At 37.7% G+C, this 13105-nt stretch overlaps 1 protein-coding gene across 1 annotated transcript in view; it reads left to right on the top strand.

The window, feature by feature from the left end:
• LOC111155051 (HSPB1 associated protein 1) overlaps positions 1 to 13105 on the top strand; it is a 57702-nt gene that overhangs the window by 26922 nt on the left and 17675 nt on the right. Inside the window, exon 4 of the mRNA XM_022515078.1 lies at positions 12428 to 12564. Within this exon, the coding sequence (XP_022370786.1) occupies positions 12428 to 12564 (137 nt within the window). The remainder of the gene's footprint in view (positions 1 to 12427; positions 12565 to 13105) is intronic.

Genomic DNA, 13105 nt, shown 5'->3' with positions numbered 1-13105 from the left:
TTTCATTTTGTTTTCTTTCCAGTGTTCCAAAATTCACTATTTATACACCACACCCAGTGCTCCATACAATACGTGCCCTCCACAATACCCACCACCAGGCTCAATAAAATCATTATATGTGAACATAACATTTTTATGAAAATAACTATATTCAAATTTTTTTAAAATTTGTTTTGAGAGGACTGGCATTGTTTTTACATTTTTGCAAGACTTGTTAATGTCTGGCTTCATAGAAGACAGCTATATTCTATCTGCTTCCTTGTATAGTCTGTTAAAATTTGTTGGTTTGTTTGAAGTATATGAGGAATATGTTGCCTCACACACATATGCAGCTGAAAAAAATAGGACTATTTTAGAAACTTTTTAAGGTAATTGTGAATTTTTTTTAATACTCCACCAAACTTGGGATGCCTAAGTGGCTTAGTTGGTTAAGCAACTGCCTTTGGCTCAAGTCATGATCTTGGAGTCCAGTGATCAAGTCCTGCATTAGGGAGTCTGCTTCTCCCTCTGCCCCTCCCCCGCTCATGTTCTTGCTCTCTCATTCTCTCTCTTTCAAATAAATAAAATCTTTAAAAAAGAAATACTCCACCAAACTTGATAAGAGGTAGTTTCTTAAAGGTTTATTTGTTGCAATACAGAATCTGAATGCATAATCAATGAACTCTTTGTACTTTTACAATAAAATCCATTGGTCCATCTTGCATAGAATGGCTCTTTTGTAATGCCTCTCATTGGCCATTTGGAAAATACTGGCTTGCTGAGTTATATAGATCTTCCAAATGTTGACACATTTCCATATACTTCATTTAAAAAAAAGTGACATTTGTTAATGTCACCATTCTCATTAGGGAAGTATTTTAATTATTAAGAAGCTTTCAAGCTCTTGTGTTTCTTGATACCAATATCCAAAATCATGTTCATTCTGTTCAAATATTTTCTAATTCCCCTTGTGATGTGTTGTTTGACATATGGATTATTTAGAAGTATAATGTTTAGTTTCCAAATATTTGGGGATTTTCCAGCTATCTTCTGTTGTTGGTTTCTGTTAAATTAAATTAAATCCACTGTGGTCAGAGAACATATTTTATATGATTCCAGTCCTTTGAAATTTATTGTTTACTGTCCAGAATATAGTCATTCTTGATGAATGTTCCAGGTGTACTTGAAAGTAATACATATGCTGCTGTTGTTGTGTTTTATAAATGTCACTAAAGTCAATGGTTTAAGTCTCTTGCATTCCTACTAATTTTCTGTATGCTTGTTCTGCCCATCATTTAGAGAAAGGTATGAAAATTTCCCAATTATAATTGTATATATGTTTCTTTTTCAGCTTAGGTTGGTCAGTTTTTGTATCATGTATTTTGAAACTGTTATTAGGTTCATATACATTTAGGATTATTATGTCCTCTTAATCATCAATCTTATATCATGATGAAATGATCCTCTTTCTCCTGGGTTTCTCCTTGTTCTGAAGTCTACTTTGTTTAGGTTGCCTTTAGTTAGTGTTAGCATGAAAAAAGAATACTTACTATATGATTCCATTTATATAAAATTGTAGACTTGCAAATAAATGTATAATGACCAAAAGATACCAAGGGGGAGAGGGGTTACTAAGGATCACAGGGAAACTTGGACATGATCAAAATGTTGCAATCTTGATTATAGTGATAGTTTCTCCCATGTCCATATATGTAAAAAATTCACCAAAATTGTACACTTTAAATATATGCTGTTTATTATATATCAGTTATACCTCAATAAAGCTGTTTTAAAAACAAAAGAATACAGTGCTGCCTGGTACATTTTGGTTCCAGCGCCTTGACACCAGCGGTTTCATTCACCATTGTTTTTTGTGCCATCAATGCAAATGTCAACACAGTGAAATAGGCAAATATCATCTTAATAGTATTATGAACATAATTTCAACCTCGCAGATCCTTTGAAAGGGTCTCATTGACTCCCAGGGGGGTCCACGGACCACCTTGAGAACTTCTGGTTTACAACATCACTTCTGATATTACTGTCTATTTCTCCAGTTCTGACTCCTCCTTCAATCAATTCTAAAACAGTTTCTCATGAAGATACATGCTAAGTCGTGCTACAAATTAAATTTTGAAATATATTAATCATGTTCACTAAAATTTCATGACTTAAAATTGTATAAGAATAGCATTTAAAACTCTCCCCAATATGACTGATGTGACCTGTCCCCTAGGCATATGTCCCTGTTGTCTCCTTGCTGAGGGCTGGACCACTTTGTCCTGTCTCATCTTCTGACCTTTGCTCATGCTCTTCTCAACGTCTGTCTCTTAAAATTCTACTTCTTAGGGTCTGGCTCAGATTCAGTCTTGGCTATGAAGCCTTCTCAACCACCGTACCCATGGCTATCCATCCCTTGCCTTCATGCCTGTATGTTTTATTTGAATTGTTATTTAAATGATGCATGGCATAGAATGTATGTGTCTTGTTTCTCTAACAATATTAGCTCCTTGGAAACAGGGACTATGTTTTATAACTTTTTATTCCCTTAAACTGCTAACATGGTGCTGAATACATAATAGGTACTTGAATGGTTACAGAAGAGAATTTTTGTCCTATCTTACCATTTCTTGTTTTGATAGTTCTTTGGTTCTTAGCATCTTTCAAGGAATGCTTTAATTTATACCCCTAGTTTCACCTTTGTCAAATTTTCTGTGGCTTTTACTTAATCATAGCATTTGTCAATCTTGATAAGAATTTCTTAGCTCTCTTCAGGTTTCTACTAGTTTTATAAGTTTTTTACTTATAAACTCTAAAATTTCCATCTATTAACCCTTTTCTTCCACAAATTAAAATTATCTACTAATAAATATATAAGATTTATATATACTGGTAAATACACTGATAAATATACTGATATGATTGAAAAATATCCTATAGCCTTAGAGGGGGCCAACAATTGTGATTTTGACAGTTAACTGGCTTTCATGTTTGGCAAATGAAATTAGTCCCATTATTTTTTAGTTGTCTATCACATCATTGACAAATCTAAATAAAACTTAATTTGGAACATTTTGTTCTCTACTTCCCAAGAAAGGTAGGGTATTTGTGACAATACCACATAAAATTTCTTTCACTCGGATAAGAATAATAGGTCTTACCTTTTGTAATTATCAATAAGAATTATCATAATTGAAGCTATTAGAATCAACCTATATCAAAAAGGATTTTGCCCTGAGAATGTTTCCCAGATAGGTTCCATTTAGTGTTGTGATTCAGATTGGCTTCTGTGAGTCAGGAGCCATGTTAAGTCACCAGGACACAGAATTGTGCAAAATACAATACTTGGAAGATTAGTTCTGACCTGTCTTGGACTTTATAATGTAGTTATGAGAGTATCTTGAAATTGAGCCAGGTGGTTTAGTAATGATTAAAAGGGTTTGATGGTCAGTGATGCTTTCTGATGAGGCAAATTGGAGTATAAGAATTTGGGTGTTTATCCAAGCCTATCTGTGTGTAGAAAGCTAACTACCTCTTTTCTGTTTATGTTACCTAAGGTTGTTTCCTAAGGAAGAAAGAGCCTAAGTACTTGGTAATTTATAATGTACATTTAAGGGTCTGTTTAAAACTTAAACTGAAGTATTTATCCTTTAAAAGTTTTATTGTAATTATAATTAATTATACTGTTTTAAAGTTTCATTTTTGTTGTTTTAACCAATATCGTGCCTTTTTTTTTTAATCGTGCCTTTTTAAAGGCAAAAAGACTCATTATGGAATTATGTATAATCAGTTTTTCTGTATTTTTTGATCTAGGCATGGAGAATTAATAGAATGAGACAACTTTTTATGTGACAAATAGAATCAAATTAACCATGACTATGAATCAACCAAACAGCATAGGTAAAAGAAAAAATAGTTTTGAGTTGGAGTGTTCTCAGAGCCTAGAGCTTGCACTAACTAGCTCATACCGAATCTGGGCTCTGAGAGTACCCTAACTCAAAGCATACCTTCTTGTAGAATGAAACGGTTTAAGAATAGATTATTTTTTGGCAGTGTTTACATGGTAAGCTAAAAAAAAAAAAAAAAAAGCCGCTATTCCGTGTTATAAGCATTTACTAGTTTTCTTCAGTTCTTTGATTAAAGCTAAAATTATGGCAGACTTGGTTACTTGTACAACATTTTCAAGATGGTGTTTGATCCTGGAATAATTATTTAACTTGTTAATTGAAACAGATTTAGGAGTTACTCAAGTTCAGCATAAAAATAGATCTAGTTACCTAGATCAGTAACTCAGCAAATTTTTTTTAACAAAGACTTTATTTATTTGACAGAGTGGGACCCAGCGAGAGAGGGAACACAAGCTAGGGGAGTGGGAGAGGGAGAAGCAGGCTTCCTACTGAGCAGGGAGCAGGGTGCAGAGCTCAGTGCGGGGCTCCATGTGGGGCTCGATGTGGGACTCGATCCCAGGACCCTGGGATCATGACCTAAGCTGAAGGCAGATGCTTAATGACTGAGCTACCCAGGCGCCCCAGTAACTCAGCAATTTTTGAGCATTTGTTGTACTCATTGTGTGAGGTCCTGGAGACACTAACCTAAATAAAATAAGACTGGCCTCCCATGGGACTTTGAAGTAGAATGCAGAAATCAAACCTTAGGATAGAACGGTATAAAATGTGCTATTAGAATTCAGTATTGTTCCTAACATTATTTTATCACTTAAACATATTAATAGTTTTAGAATATTATGCATCATCTAGAATATTGAAGTGTATACATTTTGAATTTTTTTTTAAAATTCAACCAGAGCTTTAAAGCCTCCTATTTAAAGTGTTGGGGACATTTTTAATTAAACAATTTTCAAAACTGATCCCCATCGCTGTTATATTTACATCACAAGGCAGGGCCACCTGAAGGAAAGAGGAGAATAAAGTACCTGCCCTACTTTTGTGTTATAAACAAAGTTCATTTTTGTTGGTCAGCCAGTTTTCAACTACGAGTGAACAATAAATTTTGCTTATAATGCTCATTCTCTACAGAAGCTGTGCTACATTTATTCTTATCCTGAAACACTATAATGTGTTATTTCCACTTGTTTCTCTTAAGGCATCTTTTAACTGCCAATAACTTCCTAGATAGATTCTGAGAAGCAGCTGGGAATCGGGGCTGATTACCTGGAGTTGGAGGAGGATAAAAAAGCAAGACTGGATTCCTGGTTAACTTCTTTAAGTGCCGGGGTAAAATGTGATATGATTTTCTTCTAGAACTGACCCTCCCCACTAGAGTATCTAACAAACTACCAAATTATAACAGGCCTATATTAGCACTTCTGTAGTAAATCTAATCTTCCTCTTTAATTAAAGAGTTGATGATCTAGACCTTTTGACTCTTTGTTTTATTGTCTTTTGTCATTTCATTGCTTATGATCTATGCATTTTACTTGTATATCAATTATTTGGACTGAGAACATTTTTTTTTTTCTCTTTTTCCCTGGAGAAATGATGCTGATCTCGGCGGTTAGCTCTCTAGGCCAGCCTGGGGAAGCCTACTAAATTTATAATCTACTCAAAGCAGTTCATAGAACTCTCCCTACTCCCACCCCAAAATGTCTTTAAGAGTATGTCTTCAGTGATGCATTTCTGTGATACGGGGTTTAGGACTAGCCAACTACAAACCTGGGAAAAAGTCTCTTACAGAATGGGATTATTGGGGAAAGACAGGTTTCATTAAAATTTATTTTTATTTATTTATTTGGTTTCTCTTCCTCCTCCTCCTCCTCCTCCTCACCTCCCAAGCCATATGCCATCCTTTTGAATGGATACCACATTCCATTTACTCCAGAAACCAGGGCCAACGCTGACACACACTGGTCTGCGATGCTCCTTTTCTGATATTGCAGACTGTGAAGGAGCTTGCTAAGTTCTAGGTGAGGCTGCCCCAAAGGACTTTTGTCATTTGCTTTGTGTTAGAATTGTTTAGACTTGGGCACTGGCCTGGAATGTTGAAGGAATCCCAGGACCATACCTACCAGATTTATATTCGCCCAAGGGGAAAAAAAAATCCAGAGCAAAACAGAGTAATAAGTGTGCCAGCCAGTAAAAAACATTGAACTACCAAAGGTAAGGATAGATAAATGCAGAAACTATATTTAAGCTCTGCTATGTTGGACTCTGCCAGTTGCTGAAACTAGTGAGGTATGTTAAGTGATGAAAAGACAGAAAAAGACTGTAAAATGTGAGTGGTTATTCATTCTACAAATGCCTGTTTTTCAGGTACTGTGCTAGGCTAGATAGTCGCAGAGAGCCCTGGTCCCGTTTCCTCAGGGAGCTCGTATTCTAGTGGAGAAGACAGACCAGTGACTCTAACCAGTAATGGCCAATTGTCCTAAGTGTTACGAGGTAAACAAAAATGGGCCCAAATTAAGGACAACAGGAGAGGGACTTCCTTTACATAGGGTATATTGGGAAGCTTTCTCCAAGGAGATGATAAATTTAAGCTGATTCCTAAAAAACGAGAAGCTAGCCTGTGAAGGGAGGGTCAGGAGCTTTCTAAGCAGAGTGAATAGCATATGCAAAGCCCTTGAAGAAGGGAAAATTTACCCTTTTGGGGGCAAAAAAAAAAAGGCCATTGTGACTGAAGCCTGGCCAATGAGATATGCAGAGGGTTAGAAGGCATCAGAAAGGTGCTTCACCGAAGAAAAATATCTAAACATCGAAAAACTTAAACATTATGGAAAAAAAACATTGCAAAATATAAAATAAATAAAAAAAGGAAAGGAAACTTTGAACCTTATGTACCGAGCAAATGCCAGGTCTAGCAAACATAATGCTAGTCCTAGATTACTTATTGATTTAAAAACAACAAAAAAAACACAAAAAATAGTAAAATATAAAAACAAATTAATGTTTTATAGACCCTGGGAAAAAGTTTTCAGCAAAGTACAAAAATTTAAAGCATTCCTTTCTTTAATTTTTTAATTCTTTACTGTGGAATAGCTCAGAATGTCACTTCTGTTTTAAATAACAGAATTGATAACTGAGCAAGGAAACGTAATTTGGATTATAAAATTCTTGCTTTAATAAAAATTCCTTAAACAGTGAAAAAAAAAAAAAGGCCCATGACTGAGGGCATTTGGACCTAATTCTAAATGTAAAGCAAGGGAGTGACAGGTCTTAACATTTTTAAAATATTACTCTTGCTGTAGTGAGGAGACTGGGTCAGAGGCAAAAAGAGTCAAAGTTCTTTGGAAGGAAGAGACCAAGAGAGAATGACGCAGTTGCATGAGGGGGAGTGGAAGCATTTAAAGAAGTGGCATTTACATTGGGTCTTCAAAGAGAAATGTGAACTGGGGTGTGGGAGAGCTGCTGGCAGGGGGAACAGCAGAAGCAAAGGCAGGGAGGTGTGTGGTCTATACCAGGAGAGCCGTAGAGATGGTGGGGCAGGGGTCTCCTACCAGAGCCTGCGTCCCCTTCACTGTTCCGGAATGTCATTTGCAACATTTCACACTTACCTTCATACATAATTTTTTAAAACAATTGTAATGCCCCTGCTATAAAATACAGGAGAATTTAAGCAGAAATATGTGATTTAATGTGTATTTATTCAAGCCTGACTATACTAGGAGTCATAATGAACTAATCAGATGCTTGTACCTACTTGTGACCTACAAGGAAAGGTTCAGTTTTGAAGAATTAAGATGAAGTCCCACAGAATATTTCCAAAATTGTATACTTAACATTTTTAAATGAGGCTAAATAAGTATATTTGTATCTATACTTGTAAAGTCACTACTATGAGACAATATAGGCGCAGATTGATCTCGGTGGATATATTGCTGGCCCAAAAGCTATGCGTTGCAGTGCTGTTGGTGGTCTGGTTTTCAAAATGGTGAGCAACTCCCAGTAAAGCTGCACAGAACACAAAGCATAGTCCTTTCTTGACTTACTGAGTATTTTTGTGTCAGGAAAACTCAGTATATATGAAAACCATGCCAAAGATCTTTTGATGATATGTGAAGTGGAGTTGGAGTCCTACTTTCAGGGAATTAAAATCAAATTTTTCAGCAGTATGAAAATTGTGCAAGATACAGAACCTTTCTTTGTTGTGTTGAGCTGCCTCCTTGACCTCTGTCCACTGAATACCAGTAGCACCCTCCTCCCACTTGTTACGACAGACAAGAATGTATGCATGGTTTTTTTGTGTTTTTTTTTTTTAACAGTATTGTCAAAAGGACAGTTATATCCCTTGGGTTCCACGTAGAAAAATGAGTTAAATGGGTGTATCGACCTTCAATCTCATAAGGATTAAAAGAGATAATACACATGAAATGTTAGTACTGAGGTCTGGCCTGCTATAAAAATTCAGTAACCAGGTGGTGATAACCTGTTAGCAATTGAAATGGTGGGTCTGGTCTTAAATAGGAGAGAAGTTAGGACTTGGGATAAGGCCTCGGAGTCTTATAGACAAGTTGATTTAAACATTGTAAAATGCCAGGCAGAAATGAAATAAGATTTAGTTTAAGAGGGATAAATGTAGAATCCCATGGCTTTTTCCTACAATCTGTTAGTAAGTCAAGGCTGAAGAGATATGGCTAGTATAGTTAGGCCACCGTTCATAAGAAAAAGGCAGGCAAGCCAAGATGAGCTATGGCATAATTCCGTTGCTGAAACTGTCTGACAGTACATGAATGGTATAATGTCCAGGTCATGCAGTGCTGCCCATAGACAGGGTTTCATGTAGGCTGTGTCTGGGGTTGGGGAGTCAGGCTTAAGAGTGCTGTTGACAAAGGTAGTTGAGAAGTAACAACTGGAGGGGAAAGTTAATGCTACTGAGTTTAGGTATTAAAAAAAAAGAAGAGGCATGACAGTTTTTCAGATAATTTAAAGATAGCAATTTTTGGCAGAAGAGAAAATAAACTTGTCTGTAGAAAGCAAATCTACAACCTTCTGTGAGTTACATGAAAGCAGATATTTTATAGTGAGCAGTTGTTTAAAAAATTCAACCAAGTAGATTCGAAGAGCCCATTGGCTTTGCTTTTTCTTTTTATTTGACAGAGAGAGAGATCACAAGTAGACAGAGAGGCAGGCAGAGAGAAGGGAGAAGCAGGTCCCCCGCTGAGCAGAGAGCCTGATGTGGGGCTCAATCCCAGGACCCTGAGATCATGACCTGAGCTGAAGGCAGAGTCTTAACCCACTGAGCCACCCAGGCGCCCCCCCATTGGCTTTGTTGAAGAAATCAAGACAGCATCCCATCTAGCAAGTAGGGGAGAACTACAAGATGGAAGGTTTTTATAGAAAGAAGGGTGGTACAAGAAGTTATTAGCAAAGGTTAAAAAAGGGTTGATTCAGGTAAGAGCACCTTCCCTTAGTGGGAAGGGCGCATGGAGTTTTATCAAGCAGATTACCTCAGCTTCCTGTGTGGGTGGGTGTGGAGATGGCCCATGTGATGGATTACCTCATTGGTGCTGACCAGAAAATTCCTGACTTACTAGTTAAGACCCCATTTCTGGGAGAGGTTCAACTACAGTTAAATATTAAGCCCTGGTTTGGTGACTTGGCCTATCACTTATGCAAGTAATTCCATCCTTAGTCTGCAGTTTTCTTTTTAACACAGTCAACCAGACACTTGATTGTTCTTTTCAGTGATGGTGTCAAATAGAATTTTATGGATATAGATGATTTCTAGACTTTTCCAACTGTTCAGGTGGATGTGGGAATAGACTCCAGGGTAGATCACCCCACCAATCACCTTTATTCATTTCACTGTTTCCAGCAAGACTCAAGGTAGATTCCTTCTGTGCCCACTTTGATTTCAGACATTTGACTCTATAAGTAGCTGAACACAATTGGCAGAAAAGCCTCAGCTCTTAAGAGTCTGGGAGTGGGGGCACAAAATAGGTACACTAAATGCTATTTTCTGTCAAATTTCCTTTCTTTTCAGCCTTTGGTTTTCCCAACCAATCTGCAGCTGAATTTTAGGTAGTTTAGGTCACCCTGATCTAATCATTCCCAAATAATTTTTCCTTTTTTGTCATTGCTGTCAGTCAAAGCCTCTTGCCAATTTCTCATATATCCCCTATCCCCCATAGGTAAATCTTCTTCTGTGATTCTTTCTAAAGCAGTGCTCTAGAGCAGAGTTTCTCACAGAGGGTCTTCCAAGTGACTCCCTCAGTATATGTGAATTGTGTATATGTGTGCATTTCTCTGAGGAGAGGGGTGTTACCACTCATTAGTTTCCTAAAGGAGTTTATCTCTAAGATTAAGAATCACTTCCACAAGGCTCTTCTTAGGTAAGGCAAATATCTGGGTTTTTTTTGTTTCTACATTGCAAGTCTTTCTGCTACCTTTAATTAAATTCCAAACTGAGGCGCTGTGGATTGTTCAGCAAGGGCCAGAATTAATTGGAAGCCTCTTCTAAATTCCCTGCTTGGACCAAGAGCCTTTCATTAGTGACTGTAGAGCAACTTCTGCTCACTTCTGTCAGAGCACTTGCCACATTATGTGAGTTGATTTATGGGACTGTCTTCTATTACTAGATTTGAAAGATAGCCCTGTGTTGTGTTAGTTTATGTATTCTGAACACTGAACATCATACCAAGACCAGAACCATTTACCCATAATAAGCCAACAGATTCTTCTTTCCGTGCCAAGGAACAAATGTTTTAAGCACTTACTCTGAGACAGGTATTATGTTAGGCATGGGGAATACAGAGGTGAGCTCCCTGCACGGAGCTTATGGGCTCTATCAAGAGGGCCAGGATCTTTGCCACTCCTTGGAGCAGCTGTGTGGGAGTCATATGTGAATGCATTTACAACAGCACTGACCTTGTAAGAACTCCCCCTCTGTAACAGACATTAGTAATATGCCCGTCATCCACTACTTTCATTACTCAAAACAAAAATGAAAATGCTTTTTCTTGTCTTCCTCAAAACCACCCATTAAATGTCCCTCTAAAATCCTCTTTCTCTTTGACTAGGGCTGTTAATGGTTTGTCTCTAAAAATAGAAGAGGTAGATGGAAGATACTGATAAAAGAAGTGTCAGCATTTAAGCCCAGGTTCTGCACATGGAAGTGTTTTTTGTTTTGTTTTATTTTTTAAAACTCAATAGGAAAAATTCACAATTTAAAAAAACAAATAGGGACGCCTTGGTGGCTCAAGTCATGATCTCAGGGTCCTGGGATCAAGCCCTGCATCACATCAGGCTCCTTGCTCAGCACGGAGTCTGCTTCTCGCTCTTCCCCTCCCCTCTGCTCATGTTCTCTCTCTGTCTCTCTTTCTCTCAAATGAATAAGTAAAATCTTAACAACAATAACAACCACAAACGAGCAGGTAGCGCCTTATTCCAACCTAAAGAAGAACAGAGCAGTTTGTTGAAAGCAAGAAGCTTTGCTGCTACCTCTTGGCCCCTAAGGGGATGCCAAGGATCCAGGTTTGAGAACTGTTGGACTAGATGGTGTTTATAGGTCAGTAGTTGACTAGGGCATGATTTGTCCACAGAACCAGGCATAAGGAGAGCCAAGTTGGGAGCACTGTGCTGTCTATTTTAAAGTTCATTTCACTTAAGGAGTTCATGATTTGGGGGAGCATAGCAAAAGTCATCTATGGATATGTATTTCAAAAGATATGCAGACCCTACCTGGAGGCTGTGGTTTAGTAGGTGTGAAATAAGGTTCCAGCATCTATAGTTTTAAATAACTCCATTAACCTAGGAGAAGGCTTAATGTCTAGAGTGTAGAAAGTTAATACACTAGTTACACCTAGAAATATCTGCACTGCTTTGAGAAACTACGGCTTTCCAGCTTCCTGAGTTGAGCTTCAGAAACTTTTATATTTTTATTTTTTTACATCTTTTTAAGTTTTTATTTAAATTCTAGTTAGGTAACATACCGTGTAATATGAGTTTCAAGTGTACAATATATAGTGCTTTAGTAAATCCATACATCCCAGGAAGCTCATGCAAGTGCACTCCTTAATGAGTTACATTTTAACTTTTAGGATACATGACATAACATTCTATTTGTGTCATCAGAGTCTTTAAAAAAACTTCTGTTTCCATTGCACTGTTGTTCCTGCTGCCTGAGTGAAACATTCTTCCTCTAGATATAGGCATAATTATGTCTGTTGTTTATTTTCTCTCTCCAACCTCTAAAATGTAAGCTTCGCTTGGCTGGACATATTTGTCTTTCTTATTCACTGATTCATCACAAGCTTCTAGAACAGTCAGTATTTGTTGAAAAACTACTCATGGTGAGGTACTTCTATTGATTTAAATCTATTGCTTTAAAAGATTTCTTGGATTGCTCTGGAAGCCTAACCTCCTCTGTCTATAGCTTTTTCTATAAAAGAGTATTCCAACTGCCAAAAACCAAATGTGCAAGTACAAATGTGTAACACTACCATACAGCACATTTAGTTGGTTCTTGATGGACTGTAACTTTATTTTCAAAACAGGATGTGATATGGTCTGACTTCGGGTTTCCTGGAAGAAATGGACGGGAAAGTACATTGTGGATCGGCTCCATGGGGGCCCAAACACCCTGTCATCTGGACTCCTATGGTTGCAACTTAGTATTCCAGGTCCAAGGAAGGTAATGCACAGGTGAATGCATGAGTGTGTGTGTGTGTGTGTGTGTGTGTGTGTGTGTGTGTGTGTGTTGCACGGGAAGAGGAATGAGGATCAGACAGGTGGCAGACCCCAAGGTTTAGTCCCAGCTCCACCCTGTCAGCCTGCCTCATAACCAAGACCGATCTGTTGGCCTCTGGTTCAGTTTCCTCCCTTTTGAAGTAAGGGGAACAGGTCAAATGATGGTTTCCATGTGTGTCTCTCAATTATGATCAGGATTACCTTCATAATCCTGATCCTAGAGCTCCAGGATTCCACTCTCAGTCCAGCTAGACGGCTGTCTGCTTAGCTCTGTTATGTAAGAGTCTGCATTTGTAGTTTTCAAAATTCTATTTAAAAGCAGTAAGACCCTTTCTTCAAATCTAAATAAACAAGAGTGGAGCAGTTTGTTGAAAGAAAGAGGCTTTGCTGCTACCTTCAGGCCACTGAGGAGATGCTAGGGGGCCTGGTTTGGGAACCACTGAATGAGATGATATTTATGGCCCCTTTCAAGTCCAAATTTTAGT

Source organism: Enhydra lutris, unplaced genomic scaffold, assembly GCF_002288905.1.
Source record: "Enhydra lutris kenyoni isolate GAN:26980312 unplaced genomic scaffold, ASM228890v2 scaffoldscaffold39, whole genome shotgun sequence".
Taxonomy (NCBI): domain Eukaryota; kingdom Metazoa; phylum Chordata; class Mammalia; order Carnivora; family Mustelidae; genus Enhydra; species Enhydra lutris.
Note: the sequence above shows the minus strand (reverse complement) of the source record. Positions and strands in the feature narration are given on the sequence as shown.